The sequence below is a fragment of the Salvelinus namaycush genome, chromosome 25 (genome assembly GCF_016432855.1).
Source record: "Salvelinus namaycush isolate Seneca chromosome 25, SaNama_1.0, whole genome shotgun sequence".
In the NCBI taxonomy this organism is placed as follows: Eukaryota; Metazoa; Chordata; class Actinopteri; order Salmoniformes; family Salmonidae; genus Salvelinus; species Salvelinus namaycush.
Genome location: NC_052331.1, coordinates 21,927,402 through 21,947,572, shown reverse-complemented (window position 1 = coordinate 21,947,572; position 20,171 = coordinate 21,927,402). Strand labels below are relative to the sequence as shown.

The window sequence follows — 20,171 nt, the reverse complement described above, 5'->3', positions numbered from 1 at the left end:
CTTTATCAGAGTGGAGGCCAAAACAGAAAACCTAAGTGATCAGTAATGTGATATAATCAACAGGTAGGCTGGTCAACTGAGGACAAGCAACGGAGGTGGAGGTTAACTCAACTGTGATCCCGGTTGTGATATAGAAAACAGCTGTTCATTTGTTACATAACAATTTAAAGCCATCATTTCCCCTCGTCTAGGGTTAGAGCGATGTGAACCTTTCCATTAAAACATCAAATCAAAAAACATATACTCCTTGCTTTAGGTTTAAAACTGACAGCTTTTACTGTATAGTTGAAGAAAAAAATGTACACCATCTAAACCTTGAATTTCTAGTTGAGTAGTTTATTATTATTATTGTGACTTAAATCTATTCCTGTACAATGAAATACAACTTCAACCTCAAGACGACAACATCGGTTGAAAAATACAGAGGGCTTTCTTTTTCACATTGATTAAACATCACTCCCTACCCTTCCTCAAAACTCTAACTAAAAACTGGACTTTATTAATATATACTTTTGTGAGTTTGTGTGTGTGTGCGCGCGCGCATATGTGTGAATGTGTGTAAGCATGTGTGCACATATGTATACAAGTGTAAGCTCTATGTCATTTACACACAACACTGTAAACTAACATACACTATTATACATGTGCTTGCACTGATTCTCGGGATTTGGTTGACTTCACGATTTAACACCACAAAAGAAGAAGGGAAAAAAGAGTCTGAAAAGAAGAGGATCCTCTGGATGTTCTGAGGTTGTCAGTTTGGTAGAAAGCTCAGAGTTTATCGTTTTCCTTTCCCCCTTACCAGGCCTTCAAGCAGGGTGCGATGACTGGCGGACAGCTCAATATCTAGCATGGCTGTCCTGATGGCTTGAACCAAGATGGGCTTTCTACACACAGCGAGCAGTGATGGGGGGGGAGTTACAGCACCACCTCCTCCCACCTGAACACACCTTTCAGCATGGTAAGACGATGGTGAGGCAAGGAAGTGAGGAGGGCTCCATGAGTAACACAACAGTGTAAAGCTGGGTTGCCTGAGAGCTAAAGGATGAAAACACACAGAACCAGAAGTGTGAGCCAGGGTGGAGGGGATTTGACTGTGGAGTGGACCACTCACCACTAGAGGGCAGGCAGGCGGGTGGAGGAGCCAGAGAGGGGTGGTTGGTTTATTTGTCATTCTGAGAACACTCAGACATAATGGGCAACTGGGTTCGGTTCTGTTCCCAACCGGGTTGGTTGATCAATCAGTCAGTCCTCCCCTGATCGGAAGAGTCAATCAAGACATCAGTCTTGTCTCTTTAAGCTATGAGGGGGGGCTTCACAAACCCCAAAACACAAACGGTGAGAACAAATGGAAATAAAAAGAGGAAAACACGGAGGGGGGGGGGGGGGGGGTTGGAGGGGGAGGCCGGTCAGGGCAGGCGTAGTCTTCTTCACAAGTAGACGCGCCTTAGATCTCCTGGCGATGTGATGGTGTTGCATTGTGGGCACAGTTTCTTATTTCCCTGTGGGAGAGAAAGAGAAAAAGGTCATTGTTTAGGTCACAATATGAGCAGTTAAAGGTTTGAGTAAAACAGAGAATGCTTGTCAAACAACCCTGGTGAAATGCGGTACTGAAACTGACTGACAGTACAGAAATAGTCCTGTAATAGATCAAAACAACCACATCAGTAAAGAACAGGTATAAAACCACATAAAAGAGTAGCTAACCAAACTATACTGGCATGCAGCCCACATCCAGCCACAGAGTGTAGAGACCTATGCATGCATCCCGCCAGTCAGACAGACAGCCTATAGTGGAGCACGTGAATCATTAAAGCCTGCTCATCATCCTGTTCCAGGACTCCTGCTCTGTTCTGTTCTGCTCTCTGAATCACTGCCATCTCCTATAAAGCCGTGTTGTGTGGGTGTAATTAAAAAGGCAGCGGGTGCAGAAGCTGAGAACAGGGCAAGGTAAGCTGTGTGGTCTCCTCGCGCTGTGCCAAAATAGGTGGTGGTGGTTAGAGAATGGTGGAAACCTGGTAAACAAGATTTACTAGGATTTACCATCCAAAACCACTCCCTTTCCCCGGGATAACTGCAAGAAACCGGTAAATTATAATAAATGATTTATATGAACAGCATGGCGTGAAATGGAACTGTTAAATTATATGCGCTGTCTAAATCTGGATCTCAAGATGGAGCCCAGTTCACAATGCATGTAGACCTACAGTATCATCTCATCATGGTAACTGCTTTTCTTGTGACAGCTAGGCCTATGATACAGTAATATAAAGACAAAATGCGGGTCTAATTTACCCATCTCTATCTGTCTTTCTGGGGTCACCTTGTTTTTTTAAACACCTGTTAATTGAAATGCATTCCAGGTGACTACCTCATGAAGCTGGTTGAGAGAATGCTAAGAGTGTGAAAAGCTGTCAAGGCAAAGGGTGGCTACTTTGAAGAACCTCAAATATAAAATATATTTTGATTTGTTTAACACTTTTCTGGTTACTACATGATTCCATATGTGATATTTCATAGTGTTGATGTCTTCACTATTATTCTACAATGTAGAAAATAGTAAAAATAAAGAAAAACTCTGGAATTAGTAGGTGTGTCCAAACTTCTGACCTGTACTGTAGAAAATAAAATAAAATTTGCTAGCCTATACTTGTAACTATGTAGGCTGCATTTGCTGCACCAGAATCACGATATGCGTAATTCTAGTCCAAATAATACAATACTGTAATACAGTTCACACTCAAAAAGATCAGTCTACTGGAGCTAGTTTCATGTATTTACGATAGAGAGCATATAGCTAGCTACACCTATGGGATTTTATCTCTTTCTGTCGTGGGTAATGTGCAGTAGCCTATCATATATGTATTGGATAACGGCACAATCATTTGAGCTTTTTTAGGCTTGGGCTCATTAACTGTCATTAATGTAGGGATCATAAAATGTATTTAATACATGACTCATCAGGCTCAGGTAGCATCAGGTTTGAATTTTCAAGCTGATCAAAGCTCTAGTCAAATCCATATACACTGCTCAAAAAAATAAAGGGAACACTAAAATAACACATCCTAGATCTGAATGAATTAAATATTCTTATTAAATACTTTTTTCTTTACATAGTTGAATGTGCTGACAACAAAATCACAAAAATTATCAATGGAAATCAAATTTATCAACCCATGGAGGTCTGGATTTGGAGTCACACTCAAAATTAAAGTGGAAAACCACACTACAGGCTGATCCAACTTTGATGTAATGTCCTTAAAACAAGTCAAAATGAGGCTCAGTAGTGTGTGCCCTCCACGTGCCTGTATAACCTCCCTACAACGCCTGGGCATGCTCCTGATGAGGTGGCGGATGGTCTCCTGAGGGATCTCCCCCCAGACCTGGACTAAAGCATCCGCCAACTCCTGGACAGTCTGTGGTGCAACGTGGCGTTGGTGGATGGAGCGAGACATGATGTCCCAGATGTGCTCAATTGGATTCAGGTCTGGGGAACGGGCGGGCCAGTCCATAGCATCAATGCCTTCCTCTTGCAGGAACTGCTGACACACTCCAGCCACATGAGGTCTAGCATTGTCTTGCATTAGGAGGAACCCAGGGCCAACCGCACCAGCATATGGTCTCACAAGGGGTCTGAGGATCTCATCTCGGTACCTAATGGCAGTCAGGCTACCTCTGGCGAGCACATGGAGGGCTGTGCGGCCCCCCAAAGAAATGCCACCCCACACCATGACTGACCCACCGCCAAACCGGTCATGCTGGAGGATGTTGCAGGCAGCAGAACGTTCTCCACGGCGTCTCCAGACGTCCTGTGGACGTCGGCCCTCATACCACCCTCATGGAGTCTGTTTCTGACCGTTTGAGCAGACACATGCACATTTGTGGCCTGCTGGAGGTCATTTTGCAGGGCTCTGGCAGTGCTCCTCCTTGCACAAAGGCGGAGGTAGCGGCCCTGCTGCTGGGTTGTTGCCTTCCTACGGCCTCCTCCACGTCTCCTGATGTACTGGCCTGTCTCCTGGTAGTGCCTCCATGCTCTGGACACTACGCTGACAGACACAGCAAACCTTCTTGCCACAGCTCGCATTGATGTGCCATCCTGGATGAGCTGCACTACCTGAGCCACTTGTGTGGGTTGTAGACTCCGTCTCATGCTACCACTATAGTGAAAGCACCGCCAGCATTCAAAAGTGACCAAAACATCAGCCAGGAAGCATAGGAACTGAGAAGTGGTCTGTGGTCACCACCTGCAGAACCACTCCTTTATTGGGGGTGTCTTGCTAATTGCCTATAATTTCCACCTGTTGTCTATTCCATTTGCACAACAGCATGTGAAATTTATTGTCAATCAGTGTTGCTTCCTAAGTGGACAGTTTGATTTCACAGAAGTGTGATTGACTTGGAGTTATATTGTGTTGTTTAAGTGTTCCCTTTATTTTTTTGAGCAGTGTTTATTAATATGCTTTTGAATGACACTTCCGGTTTTTGGCGGTAAACTGAAAAGTGATTTATTCTCGGGATGGAACATTTGTAACGGGAATATATTCAACCCTAGTGGTGGTGCCCTGTGTGGGTGGGGGAGAGAGACGGGTGTGGGCGTCTGCCGCGGCAGAGCTGCTACGCAACCTAACAATATGCAAAGTGCCAAGCATAGTCTCTACCTGAACACTCACTCTGCATCAGCCCTGGGTTCAAATATAATTTTCTTTCAAATGCTTTGAGAGTTTGATTGAGCCTGCCAAATTTCATCTAGCTGAATCTCTCACCCTACAAGGGCTGACACCAGCTCAAACACAAAAGACATGGGACATACCTGCTGTCACTGAACTCTCACGGGTCTCCTGTCACTGACCCATTAACAGGAAAGAGGGGTACAGGGAAAGTTACTGGAACCACACTGATGTGTGAGGAAGAGGTGTAGCCTACTACCTGTGTGTGTGCTCCGAGCATGAGTTAACTTCCAGCACACTGGGACCTGTGGATGTAGAGTGACAGCTACTAGCTGACTGACCTGAGATCTATCTGGAATGAACCCAGGTGATCTAGACTGACCTGAGATCTATCTGGAATGAACCCAGGTGATCTAGACTGACATGAGATCTATCTGGAATGAATGCAGAGGGCAAATCGTTTGAGTTACTGGAGTAGGGGGCAGAGTTCATACACTGAGCCCTGACACACTCATGTGGTGGGCTGGGTTTGCCCTGTGTGTGTGTGTGTGTGTGTATGTAAGTACACAGTGTTACATCTTTCCTCGAGACAAGGGAGCATTCAGCTGTTGGCAAACAGTGGAGTCTCCATGCTGCCAGAACCAGGAATCAGGGGACCTGGACAACTTTCCCACCGAGAGTCAGGGGGTCTGGACAACTCTCCCACCGAGAGTCAGGGGGCCTGGACAACTCTCCCACCGAGAGTCAGGGGGCCTGGACAACTCTCCCACCGAGAGTCAGGGGGCCTGGACAACTCTCCCACCGAGAGTCAGGGGGCCTGGACAACTCTCCCACCGAGAGTCAGGGGGCCTGGACAACTCTCCCACCGAGAGTCAGGGGGCCTGGACAACTCTCCCACCGAGAGTCAGGGGGCAGCTGGGGGGCCCGGGTAGCCCTGGACAGCTCTCTCCCCCTGGTGCAAAGAGGATTTGTGGCTCCCAACAGGTCTGCTCATGTGTAGACCAATGATGACCAGGCTAAGGAGAGGGGCGGAGGGGCCTTGAGTGGAGGTGGTCTCCGTAACAGTAACATGCACTCAGAGAAACTGTTAGGGAGTCTTGGACCAAGCCCAAACTGATAAGCTCTCTTGTTATGTCTTAACAGCCTTCAGTTTCATTTCAAAAGTGAATAAAGATCGCTCTGAACTTAAATTAGTGCCTAACCACCTTGCAGACAGACAGACGAGCTACCATACCGTATCGTCTTTGTATATTGTTGTACACCTCACCCAGACTGCTTGAATTTCCACTAAGAACCCCCCCCCCCCCCTCTCCTCCACCCTGGCTCCAATGAGAACCAGGTTCTCCATCTCTCCCCTCTTTACACAAAGAAATTACGGCCTTTCTTGCATTTCTTCATATAAAATAAAGGAGTTACCTGATCTTAATGAGCCTGGTATACGGTGTGGGCTTCTCACATTGCACACCAGCTGCCGCGCTCTATTAAATCCCCCCAAAAATGCCCGACGGTAACTAGATTACATGCATTTACTTTGATCAAGACGCGGGGAGCCCTGCCGCGCAACGCTTTTATTGCTGTCTTCGGGCAACATTTTAATACCCACATTAGGAACAAGCTGCTGCAGCAGGCACACATTTCTTAACCAACCCTCCGTGTTCCCCTTCTCAGCCCTTCTTCCTCCACCGCCTTTGTCTTTCACACACAGGGCTTTGTGATAATAAAAAACACAGCAGCGGATTTAATATATTGTATATTGGTGAAGGAGAGAGGAGGGCTAAACTGTGGCTGGGAAGCATTTTCTTATGAATTGCTTCCGTGTGTAGAAGCAAAACGTGTTAGTGGACAACACCAGCCGTTTTCCTGGTGAGAGAGAGCAGCTAAAAACAGGAGAGGAGGAGAGAGCAGAGGTCATAGTGCATCAGGAACAACAAATGCTCCCCAAAACAAAGGCTACAGCAGTGGTCCTGGAGGTTTCTCTGCCTGGCTGGGCATACCGTACTGGGCCCGCTTTCCCAAGAGCATCTTAAGGCTAAGTTCATCGTCAGAACCTTCGTAGGAACATCGTTAAATCTCTGAGCGGTTTTCCAAAACCATCGTTATTAAAGTTTTAGTTGAAAATGCTGGTTATTTAGCGCTTGGCCCAGACCAGTTAAGAACATCTCAGTGTGTTTTTAGATGCCTTTTCACTCTCCCACGTCACTTCATACACAGAACATCTCCACTAAACATACAATCAAGCTGTTTACTATCTCTCTGGAACTGACGATAACTTGGAAACGAAGTTGACTACAAATACAACGTTGCCAATGTCTTTGCAATTGCGCAAGCGAAGGATAAAAAGAGGAAAACCGAGATGAACGTATATAAAAAAAAAAAATTGGCCTGAAGGCTACATAGGCCTTTATATTTAAAATCATATTGAAATAAATGTCATGTTCAGACAATTAGTTTTATTGTAGGCTAAACTGTCTTGAATTTGCTTCAATATATTTCAATATGTGCAATGATGTGCCAAATTAATCTGATTTAGTGCATTATTATAGGGTAAGCATTAGAACAAGCTGCATGACTATTTGCAGCTGTAGGTGGTAATATCTCTAGGAGCTGATCCGTCATCAGTATTGTGGAATAATTAGAATGTTAAAGTAAGATTTGAATGGAGAAAGCTGATCTGAGAGCAGCACTCTCTTTCGATCCCAACAGTATCAACTCATGCTCCAACAACGCACTTAGCGACCGTTCTCTCTGCGTGGTGTTTTGGGAAACTCATGTTACATCTTCAGCTGTTGTAGGAAAGACGCATCGTTAAAAAAACACTCGTAAGCCTAAGTTCCACTGCTATTGGGAAACCGGGCACTGCACAATAAAGGTTGAGGAGACCTGCCCAGGGGTTAGGTAACCACCGATTTCAGGGGGACCATTTTGTGATACCATGTTCCTGTTGTAATGTACCAGAGAGCGAGAGAGAGTTCAGTCACTATGAAACCAGTGGCTGTAATGTGATGAAGTAGTGTTGCCATGCAACAGCAGTGTTGTGATGTGTTGTGGAGGCTGGGTTGGCATTGGGTTCTCACCAGAGTCCTGAGCCAGCATTCCTCACAGTGGACGTGCCAGCACTGGATGGAGGTGAGGGGCATCGTGTACGAGTCCTGCCACATAGGGGGGAGAGAGCGAAAGAGAGAGCATTAATATAAGAGGTTAAAGGAGAACTGTGTGGACTGACACAAATAGACAAACGCTGGTCGCAGGCACACACGGTACAACACTGGACAGGCCCTGACGAACGACGCCACCAAACCAAAGCACAGGCATGGAAGAGGGGGGTGGCCAGCCCAGCCGGGTGAGAGGGCAGGCAGGCAGAGGGGCGAGGGAGGGTGGGTAGGAAGGGAGCACAGAGAGCCTTACCCTCCGGAGCGGGAGCAGCCGTTTAATCCCGCCGCCGGCCATAACGTAGCCTCTATACAAACAGTAAATGCTGAGCGGGGGGAGGGGCTTTGAACAGCTCTCAGCAACCCGCCTCTCATTGGGCGCTGTTACCGCGAGGGCCCGCCCCGATTGGCCCAGATTCTTGTCTTCAGCCCTGTCTGTTTGGAATCTCTTCCTCTGTAGGGAAGTACAGAGGGGGCACCGCTGAGCACTAGAATGTGGCGGACTACAAAGCATGGAAAGAAACAGGTACGGACGCACTGGACACCAACACATGCATTCAAACACAACCTGGGCGGCACTAGGCACTGGAGAGAAAGACCCACTAAAGTTTCTGTTGCAGCTCGTGTGATGTGTTTGAGACTTGTAGCAGGCTCTGAGCAAAATAATCAGCACCATGTACCATGTCCAACACATGTCATAGATTATCATATTACAAGCCAGAACGTTGTTTCTATGAAATGCATTGAAACAGAACAGAGAACACTGAACGTGAAGATGATGTGATGTGAAATCCAATGCATCCATTTAGTGCCCAGTTCCTTAAAGCAACAGCAGGTGGTGGTAGAGATCCATTGATAAGGACTCAGTCTGCCTGTATGGTTCTTTAACAAGTGTTCAGAGAACACAAACAGATTGCAAAACAAACTCCTGCAGAGAAAGATACTCAACTCTACTGCCTTACAAGCACACGCCATTTTGTCTTTCAAAATGAGTGATGAGGTGTTAGCAGTCAAATATGACTCTTCACCACCTTGGCTGGTGGATTAGACTTTCAGGTTATTGCAGAGGCTATTTCCTCACCCATCTTTAAAAAAATAAAATCAAAATCCCGTCAACAAGCAGCCGTGTTCGTCAGAGCAGAAGAGGAAAAGCGTCTTCACTCCTCAGCCTGGCTGAGTGAGATTTGTGACGGGAGGAGACGACAGCAATGACAAATGAGCTTTACGGTGGTCGCTGGAGGGCAGGAGTGATCAATATGCATCTCTTCCCCTCTCCTCTCCGTCACCCCGGGGCTGGGACGACCTTTAGGAGGGACAGGCGTCAGTAATTGCTTGCTTTTCACAGAGTCAAGAGTCGTGGGGCCCGGGCCAGGGAGAAGGAGCTGCCAAAGCTGAGGAATCTGGCTTCTTCACTCTTCACTCATTCTCAAGGTGAGACTAGAAGATGGCGGGGTGGGGGTGTGTGTGGCTATGAGTGACAATGGAGGAAGTACAACCACAACACACACTCACACTTAGGAAAGGGTTGACCAGGTATGTGGTGTTCTGTTCTTAATCCATGTTGTCTGATTCTCTCACATAGACCAGGGGAGCGGATGGCCGAGCAGTCATTTGGGACAGGACAGAATCAAATCTCCAGGAACCGGATGCATTGATGGATGTCAAATCACCATGGTGACATCAATAACCAAAGACAGAAGTGTGCTTATTGATCCCCACCAAATGATAATGAACCATCAGTTGAAATGGTCAGAAAACCCCTCAAAGCTGCCGGATGGTAATAAGCCATCCTGCAGCTGGGGATTCAGAGCTATATGACAGTTGGTGCAACAGAATCTCTCTGACACACACACACACACACACAATCAATCAGGTGGAGGAGAGATGGCTGACTTTCAGGCCATGCAGGAATCACTTCAACCACCAGACAATATGTCAATACAAAGCCCATGCCTGTAAACTGCAACGCTGCATCCTAAATGGTACCCCATATACCCTATGGGCCCTAGTCAAAAGTAGTGCACTATATAGGGAATAGAGTGTCAATTAGGGCCCTAGTCAAAAGAAGTGCACTATATAGGGGATAAGGTGTTATTTGTGACACAACCAAAAGTTGTTTAAGTAGTGGATGGGCAGGTTGCCTGGGTTCAAACACTCTGATATGGCAAACATGCTTAGAGGCTGAGAGAAAAGCACACGGATGGACAGAGTGAAGGTAAAGGACTATGTTGGTTGCTTACCATGCAGATGAGACACTTATATCTGTCCCCTCGAAGGATCTGTTTCTCCAGTTCCCGGATACGAGCCTTTAGTGCTTCAAACGTGGTGGCTTTCGAGCCCTCTGTGATCCTGCAACAAACGGGAAGAGGCTTGGGTCAGGTCACAGTGACACTCAAAGAGAAAGGATGCTCACCATTACATCACGGAATCCCTTGTTTTGTCTATGGTAGCAGCACTGCAGGAATCCAGAGGCCAAGGTATTTGTTGGCCATTTTAATACGTAATCACTCTTAATCTTCTTCCTCAGTCCCAGGATCTGATTGCTTTGAGAGTTATTTCTCGCTGGCAAGCTTTATATTCAGTCCTTCCTTGTCAGGACACTGAGCTGTCTTTATACTGTACATGACACATCCCCATTTAACATCTGTCTATCGGTCTGTATCCTCCCAGGTCCTATCCCTACACTGACTGACCCAGGATGTACAGCTCCCTCCCCTCCTCACCTCTCAGGCCCTCCACTAAATATCCCCTGATTAATGCCCCTGCCTGGTGAATGTACGTTTAACACTGTCCTGCAGCATATGAACGAGCAATAACTAAGTCAATATGTCCGCCAGTGATTGGCCGGGACACGGCGCTGGCCAGATGTTTATGGTGATCCGCTCATTTTCCAGCCAGATGGAGCGCTGATCTACAGTATTGATTTACCATTGGACCAGCTCTCAGCGGGAGACACGCAGCAAGGCACAGCGCTCCCCCACTCCGATTACTGGCCAGTCGGAGGGCCCAGTGCCTTGGCTATCTATAGCTTAATTTATTATACTACTGGCCCTGTGTGGTTCTTCAATGAGGAGTGGATTGCCCTGAGGAACACAGAGACAGTACAGGAGTTGCGCTAGACTGACCACTGTCAACACAACGTAGTTCAACTTACCTAGCCCGATAGCTACACTGAATAAAGCATTGTTTTTGTCTTTAGATATACACACACCAATGCTGTTTTCTCATCGGAAGGTAGCATCATTTGAGTTAAGCTGAATGTGACTTCAAGAGCTTAAAATGTTCCTATGTTAGTCCATTACAATACACTTGTGACTCGAGTCAACTTGAAACTCTTGTTTGACTGGACAGAGACCTTGGCAAAGGATAGCCAGAGAAGAGAGAGACCAGGCCAGTCATTCTCTCCTGTGACTCCAATCTGCAACACCATGGCCATAAAGCTTTAAAATCTCCTCTTATTAGCAGGGCGCTTGTAAAAAGGCATTTAGCCTTGATTAGTGTGCTTGCTTATAAAGAATGCCCAGTAGCGGTGTCCTCCGTAGCCTGGTGTTTTCCCTTTAACAGCATCATAAATCCCTGTGGTGGTTTACTCAACCAACACTGTCATTGGGCGGCACTGAGTAAAACTTTTCCCTATAAAAGACCAACCCTCGTCTCCTCTCTCGCTCTCAGGCACGACGTGGTTTGACGATGAATATTAATTTAGCCGGTGATTTATAAGAAACCACATTCTAAAAGTTACTTAATTCCCTCGTGCAATAAAAGGGGGTTTTAATCTTTCTTTATGTAGAGGCCTGAGCCGTTGGCGCGATGGATGGCCGATAGAATATGGGTTTTTGTGTGCCCCTAGTTTACTACACTCTAGGCAGAAGGGACTGGATGATCTCACTGGGATGAAAATAATCAACCATTTGACGATTGTATCAGGTGGGCCAGCCCCAACCCAACCCCAGGCAGACAGGCCAGCTGGACACCAGGCATTAGCAAACTGGATTGTACCATCTATTAGTATCTATATACCACTTTCCCCAAACAGTGCCTCCAGAAAGTACTCACATCCCTTTACTTTTTCCACATTTTGTTCTGTCACAAAGTGGGATTCAAAGTGATTTAATGTAACTATTTTTTGTCCACATTCTACACAAAATTAATGTAAAAACGAAAGATTTTTTTTATTTTTATTTTATTTTAAACATTCTAATAAAAAATAAAACATCTTGATTAAATAATTATTCAACCCCCGGAGTCAATACATGTTAGAATCACCTTTGGCAGTGATGACAGCTATGTGTCTTTCTGGGTTAGTCTCTAAGAGCTTTGCACAACTGGATTGTACAATATTTGCACATTATTCTGGAAATTCTTCAAGCTCTGTCAAGTTGGTTGTTGATCATTGCTAGACAGCCATTTTCACGTCGTGCCAAAGATTTTAAGATGTTTTAAGTCAAAACTGTAACTAGGCCACTCAGGAACATTCAATGTCATCTTGGTAAGCAACTCCGTTTCAAAAGTTCTCCACACTGAACATACAAGAGTACCTAGTTAAAAAAAAGAAAAGAGTCTGGAACCAAAGAACAGTTCATATATGTCATCTCAGTTGAGATGCTCCCCTCTCACTGCCACAGGCTGGAAATATCCAGAAATATAGAAAGAGAGCGAGAAAGAAAGAGCGAGGGAGAACTTGTCCTTCTTCCCCATTAAGTGTCCTGTGTTCAGTCTGAACGTTTGCGGGAGGCGGTGGAGGCTGTGCCGTGTGCCCATTTCTCATTTCATTAGCCGGGCTTGCCAGGCTCCCTGGGCCACTGCACCCCTGCAATCCATCTCCATCAGCCCGTTATCTTAATCTAGCGTCCATCTACATCCTCGCCTTTCATCTCTCAGGCAGGGAGGGAGGCAGGCAGGGAGGGCCTCCTGAGCACATTACTGGCTGGTGTAATTTCAGTTAGATTCAGGAGAGAGGGAGGAGGACGAAAAGAGAGACCCAGGGGACTGACAACCTTTTACAATGGGGAATAATCCACAACCACCACCATTCACCTTCAGAAAGTATTCACACCCCTTGACTTTTTCCACATTTTGTTGTGTTACAAAATAAAATTGATTTAATTGTCATTTTTGTGAACGATCAACACAAAATACTCAGTAATGTCAAAGTGGAAGAAATATTTTAACATTTGTAAAGATAAGTATTCAAACCAAGTCAATACATGTTAGAATCACCTTTGGCAGCGATTACAGCTGTGAGTCTAGCTAAAGCTTTCCACGCCTGGATTATGCAACATTAATCTTATTGGTTGTTAATCACTGCCAGAAAACCATTTTCAGGTCTTGCCATAGTTTTAACTTAAATATGCTTGAAAATCTAACTCAGCCACTCAAGCACATTCACGTCTTCTTGGTAAGTAACTCCAGTGTAGATTTGGCCTTGTGTTTTAGGTTAATGTCCTGCTGAAAGGTGAATTAATCTCAGTGACTGGTGGAAAGCAGACCAAAGGGTTTCCTCCAGTATTTAGCTCCATTCTGTTTATTTTTTATTCTGAAAAACTGCCCCGTCTTTAACGATTACAAGCATACCCATAACATGATTCAGCTACCACTATGCTTGAAAATATGGAGAGCAGTACTCAGTAATGTGTTGTATTGGATTTGCCCCAAACATATCGTTTTGTATTCAGGGAAAAAAGTTAATTCCTTTGCCACATTTTTTGCAGTATTACATTAGTGCCTTATTGCAAACAGGATGCATGTTTTGGAATATTGTTATTCTGTACAAGCTTCCTTCTTTTCACTCTGTAAATTAGGTTAGTATTGTGGAGAAACTACAATGTTGTTGATCCATCCTCAGTTTTCTCCGATCACAGTCATTAAACTCTGTAATGGTTTAAAGTCACCAATGGTCTCATGGTGAAATCCATGAGCCGTTTCTGTCCTCTCCGGTAACTGAGTTAGGAAGGACGCCTGTATCTTTGTAATGACTGGGTGTATTGATACACCATCCAAAGTGTAATTAATAACTTCACCATGCTCAAAGGGACATTCAATGTTTTTTTTTCTTCATTTAAATTTTTTATATCTACCAATAGGTGCCCCTTCTTTGCGAACCATTGGAAAACCTCCCAGGTGTTTGTGGTTGAATTTCACTGCTCAACTGAGGGACCTTAAAGATAATTGTATGTGTATGGTACAGAGCAGAGATAGTCATTACAAAATCATGGTAAACACTATTATTGCACACAGAGTGAGTCCATGCAACTTATGTAAATTGTTAAGGACATTTTTACTCTTGAACTTCTTTAGGCTTGTCATAACAACGGGGTTGAACACTTATTGACTCAAGACATTTCATCTTTTAATCTGTAATTGATTTGTAAAATTATAGAAGAACATCATTCCACTTTGACATTATGGGGTCGTGTGTGTAATCCCTTAAGGCAATGTCCACGCCAGCACGTGAATCTAATCAGCGTAATAAAAAGTCACAAAAAGAAATTAAGCAAACTATTCACATTTTTGCAACCAGGAAATGGCGGAGTGATTTCTGCATTGTGCATCTTTAACTAAACTGACACCAGATAAAACATTGAAGTCACAATTGATTTCTTCAGCTCCAGCCCTTGTGTGTGAGGAAGGTCTCAGATGGCTATAGGGGGAGGGCTTCTTTCTCTCACAGGGTCCGAGGGAGGAGGTGGGGTAGAGTCATCACTTAGAAATTGAGGACAGATTCAATTACTTGCGAAGCTACACGGAAATCTCTGCCATTGTTTCATGTTGAGCATGACATTTTGCAGCAATCACATTGGCGGCATTGGAGAGGTCATTTATCTTGTTGGGAACGAGTGGGGTTGGAGACGACCCCAATGCCAAGAGATCATTACCCATCTGGGATGAGATCAGAGATTTCACTACCGCCACACACACACACACACAATGCATCAGCATAACGAAAGGAGACAAACCTCATTTTCATTTGAGAACGAGGGCTGAGAAAGTCCCTACAAATACATGCATTTTGCAAACAGCAAGGAGGGAATTTCAGCCTCGTTCTTCTAAAATCATTCAATCCCTTATTTGGTCTCCTTAAAGGGATTCTCAGATTAAACCTACTTCTTTCGTATCAGGAAATTGCCCATAAAACTGTCACACTGCATGCCCATTTCTTTACTTATAGATTTTGGCACAAAAATTCATAGAATGCCAACAGAAAGATCCAAATGGAACAACATGCGGCAGGTAGCCTAGTGGTTAGAGCATTGGGCCAGTAACCGAAAGGTTGCTAGATCGAATCCCCGAGCTGACAAGGTAAAAATCTGTGGTTCTGCACCTGAACAAGGCAGTTAACCTTGTTAAGGTTAACTGCTCCTAGGCCGTCATTGTAAATAATAATTTGTTCTTAACTGACTTGCCTAGTTAAATAAAGGTTAAATAAATAAAAAATGTAATTTAATGATTTATTTGTATTTCAATAAAATCACTACCACATCTCTTTCTCTTCTGTGACAATACTAATAATACTGTCTTGTTCCTCCCACTAAGCCAGTGGTTCCAAAACTTTTTATAGTCCGTACCCCTTCAAACATTCTACCTCCAGCTGCGTACCCCCTTCTAGCACCAGGGTCAGCGCACTCTCAAATGTTGTTTTTTGCCATCATTGTAAACCTGCCACACACACACTATACAATACATTTATTAAACATAAGAATGTGTGAGTTGTCACAACCCGGCTTGTGGAAAGTGACAAGGAGCTCTTATAGGACCAGGGCACAAATAATAATAATCAATAATTTTGCTATTTATTTAACCATTTTACATATAAAACATTATTTGTTCATCAAAAATGGTGAATAACTCACCACAGGTTAATGAGAAGGGTGTGCTTGACAGGATGCACATAACTCTGCAATGTTGGGTTGTATTGGAGAGTCTCTCCGTCTTAAATAATTTTACACACACAGTCTGTGCCTGTATGTAGTTTTCATAATAGTTAGGGCCGAGAATCCAAATAGGTACGTGGTTGCAAAGGGCATCAGTGTCTTAACAGCGGGATTTGCTAAGGCAAGAAACTCTGAGCGCAGCCCAATCCAGAAATCTGGCAGTGGCTTCTGATTAAATTAAATTTTCCCAGAACCGCTTGTTGCAATTTCGATGAGGCACTCTTGTTCAGATATCGATAAATGGACTGGAAGCAGGGGATGAAAGGGATAACGAATCCAGTTGTTTGTATCGTCCGTTTCGGAAAAGTACCTGCGTAATTGCGCACCCAGCTCACTCAGTTGCTTCGCCATACATACCACATTTGACATTGTCCATAAGCTTGAGTTCATTGCACACAAAAAAAATCAAACAATGATGGAAAGACCTGTGTGTTGTCCTTGTTAATGCAGCCAAAAAAAGAGCTCTTAATCATAGCCTCAATTTTGTCCCCACATTGAATATAGTTGCGGAGAGTCCCTGTTATCCTAGATTCAGATCATTCAGGCGAGAAAAAACATCACCCAGATAGGCCAGTCGTGTGAGAAACTCGTCATCATGCAAGCGGTCAGACAAGTGAAAATGATGGTCAGTAAAGAAAACTAAGCTTGTCTCTCAATTTAAAAAAACGTGTCAATACTTTGCCCCTTGATAACCAGAGCACTTCTGTATGTTGTAAAAGCGTTACATGGTCGCTGCCCACATCATTGCATAATGCAGAAAATACACGAGAGTTCAGGGGCCTTGCCTTAACAAAGTGAACAATTTTCACTGTAGAGTCCAAAACATCTGTCAAGCTGTCAGGCATTTCCTTGGCAGCAAGAGCCTCTCTGTGGATGCTGCAGTGTACCCAAGTGGCGTCTGGAGCAACTGCTTGCACGCGAGTTACCACTCCACTATGTCTCCCTGTCATGGCTTTTACGCCATCAGTACAGATACCAACATCTTGACCACCAAATTCCATTTGATGTCACAAGCTGTCCAGTACTTTAAAAATATCCTCTCCTGTTGTCCTGGTTTCCAGTGGTTTGCAGAAGAGGATGTCTTCCTTAATAGACCCCCCATAAACATAACAGACATATACCAGGAGCTGCGCCAGGTCCGCCACGTCTGTTGACTCATCCAGCTGTAATGCATAGAATTCACTGGCTTGTATGCGAAGCAGTAATTGTTTCAAAACATCTTCTGCCATGTCACTGATGCATCGTGAAACAGTGTTGTTTGATGAAGGCATTGTCTGGATAGTTTTTTTGGACGTTTCCCCCAGCATTGTCCCAGCCAAATCCGCAGCAGGAAGAATTAAGTCCTCCACAATAGTATGGGGCTTGCCTGCCGTAGCTACTCGGTAGCTCACCATATAAGACGCTTCCAGCCCCTTCTTATTAATGGTATCTGTTGCTTTTATACATGTCTTACTACTCGAAAGACGTAGTTATTCTTGCTCAAGAAAATCCCATGGCTTATTTTTCAAATTGTCATGTTTTGTTTCTAAATGTCTGCGCAACAGTGAAGGTTTCCCGCCAGAGAGGAACGGTTAATGTGATTGGATGTTAATTATTTGACTAGGCTACCTGTATTTGACATTGTGTTGTTATTTCGCTGAACACTAGATGGTTTAATTATATTTGAAACGAGGCTGCTCAGGCGAGAGAGAAAAAACGCGCCAAAATGCATAGCTCCGTTGGAAAATATAGCAATAAGGCACCTCAGGGGTTTGTGGTATATGGCCAATATACCACGGCTAAGGGCTGTGTCCAGGCACTCCACAACGCGTCATGCCTAATAACAGTCCTTAGCCATGGTATATTGGCCATATACCACATCCCTTGAGGTGCCTTATTGCTTAAGTAGAAAACAACGGCAAGGAGGGAGAAAAACAAGAAATATCTGGGAATAATACAGGTTCAGCTGGAGAGTGACTCTGTGGAGGTGTCCCAAACGGCACCCTATTCCGTGTATAGTGCACTACGTTTGACTTTCTTTTTCCCCATAGGGCACAATCAAAAGTAGTGCACTATATAGGGAATAGGGTGCCAACCAGTGAGTATGTGCCCCAGAGCAGACTGGTTGGTGGAAACATGGCCTGCGATATTAAATACACGGGCGTGTCACATCTGGAGCAGAGCAGCCGATAGCTAAGCTAATAAAGCTGATTCAGGAGGCAGGCAGGAGGCCCTTCTCATGGCTTAGGCCTACTCTTCCTTCTGTCTGACAACCAGCGGGAGTGATCTATGGCCTGCCCGCCTAACACACCTAATGCCCCTTTCCACCACATAATGGCACAGAGAGGTGGCTGTCACAAATATGTGTGTGTGTGTGTGGGAAGGAGATGGACCGTGTGTGTATGTGTGTATAAGAGGGGAGGCAGGGAGCCTCAACAGGGTTACAGTGATGAATCAACCTAAGCTGTCATGCTTCTGGCTTCACCACTTAGGGAGCGCTCACCTGTCTTTCTTCATGCCGACACACACACAACAAAAAAAGAGCAACTCGCTATTCCTACACTCACTTAAGCCTAAACCACCGACACTGTTATCCTTATGGACACAAGGCTTTCCATCCCTAACCCTCAGACAGTCATTGTGTTTACATCGGTCTGTCTGCCACACAGACGGATCATAACCACACTGCCCCAGAGGATGTGCTGCTGATGAATTCATCCTCCCACTCTGCACACACACATTCATCCTGGGTACACACAGTCACCCAGGAAGAGGGGTGGAGGGATAGGGCCAGATACGTGATCACAGTGTACTGATGAGGCCAGATCAGGGTTGCGTCCCAAATGGGCCGTCATTCCCTTTATAGTACACCACTTCTGACCAGGGCCCATAGGGCTCCAGTCAAAAGCAGTGCACTATAAAGGGAATAGGGTGCCATTTGGGATATAACCCAGATCAATACACCTCAAGCTGCTATGCTTATGCACCAGTTCAGATCTCCAGCAGCAGGCTGATATTTAATATGTGGCTAGACCAGCTCTACTCTAAGCTGAGCAACTTCCTCCTGATTGATTCATTTAAATTCAGACACACAAGAGTGTGTGTAGAAAAGTGTGTGTGTGTGTGTGTGTGTGTGTGTGTGTGTGTGTGTGTGTGTGTGTGTGTGACTACGGGCGCTAAGAGAAAGAGGAAATAAACATGTGTGTGTGGATTTAGAAAACACTTGCTACTCTCGTACTACTAGGCATTTTAACATGAGCCCTTCACAGGAAGTCAATGATGATGATGGCGGCTGAGGGAGAGTAAGAAACGGAGCCGTTTGGCTGCTTTGTTGAAACCAAAACAATCATTTATCTCAGTCAGAGTCAGCAGGGGAAATGGACACTGAGGAAAGGAAATGGCCAAATGAGATGTGAGGAAGGAGTCAGAAGTAGTCAGTAAGTCAGTCAGTCTCTGAGGCTTGGACAAGTGAAGGCAGCAAGGAAGAGAGAGAGAGGGATTGTGATGGAAGGCAGTGGCAGACTGCAGTTTTGACCTGTGGCCATGTTTAAGATAGGGGTGGGGGGAAACTGAAGCAACTGAGCCAAAATGGGGAGCAAGAGGAGCAAAGGGGGAGAACATGGAATATGCCAAACATGCAGAAGCAAGCAATCAACCAAAATCCCCCTCTCTCTCCACTAGCTGTGCTGCTCTGACCCCAATTACCCATTCAGAGGGGCCGGCCATGCTGCTGCTGGTGGAAATTGTTTTCTGGGCGCCGCTTGTCGGGGAATATGGATGAGGACATGGAGATGAGGGAATTAGAGGGGCTGCCCTTTCACATGAACAGGTTATTCACATTTATCTGCTGCTTGGCAGGGAGGGGCTGGGGAGACTGGAGCTGGGCTTCTACTAGGAGGTCTGCTGCTAGGTAGGTAGCAGGAGGGAGGTAGTGTGTGTGTGCTTATGTGGTGAAATTAGGATTCCTGCATGGTGCTGTGTGTCTGGCCCAGATGGAGCACACGGCTACAGAGAGAGGATCAATACCATTGGAGCCTCTCTGTGATCAGACCAGTGGATGAAGTGAGTCAAAGCACAGATTCACCGGCTATCTCACCGCAGGAGGAAAAACGACCACACAAAATGCATCATTTATGACCCAACCGGCCGGGCGCAGGAAGGAAAGAAAACTAATTTGAGAGTAATAGAAACGAGATAGGAAAAGGCTTGGGCAGGTGTGCGTGTGTGCTCTGGGGCTGAGAAGAGAGGGGAGGACGGGATGGAGAGATGATTCTTACTTCTCTATTTCGCTGTTTTTACAGGTCCGGGGCGCGTTGGAGGATGAGCAGGCGGCGTTGGGGTCCTGAGGCAGCTGCTGCTTGCTGCTCTCGCCATTGCTCGTGGAGGGCATCTCTGCAGAGAGAGATGGGGAACTATGACAACTGACCTTGACATTAAATCAATAC

General features: G+C 45.2%; 1 protein-coding gene across 3 annotated transcripts in view; it reads right to left on the bottom strand.

The window, feature by feature from the left end:
• Positions 1 to 315: 315 nt before the first annotated feature.
• LOC120020357 (E3 ubiquitin-protein ligase RNF220-like) overlaps positions 316 to 20,171 on the bottom strand; it is a 171,167-nt gene continuing 151,311 nt past the window's right edge. For all 3 annotated transcript variants that reach the window (XM_038963952.1, XM_038963953.1, XM_038963954.1), the window contains 4 exons: positions 20,004 to 20,118; positions 10,057 to 10,165; positions 7,742 to 7,816; positions 316 to 1,502 (listed from right to left, as the gene is read on the bottom strand). In XM_038963952.1, the coding sequence (XP_038819880.1) occupies positions 1,431 to 1,502; positions 7,742 to 7,816; positions 10,057 to 10,165; positions 20,004 to 20,118 (371 nt within the window). In that variant the 3' untranslated portion in view covers positions 316 to 1,430. The remainder of the gene's footprint in view (positions 1,503 to 7,741; positions 7,817 to 10,056; positions 10,166 to 20,003; positions 20,119 to 20,171) is intronic.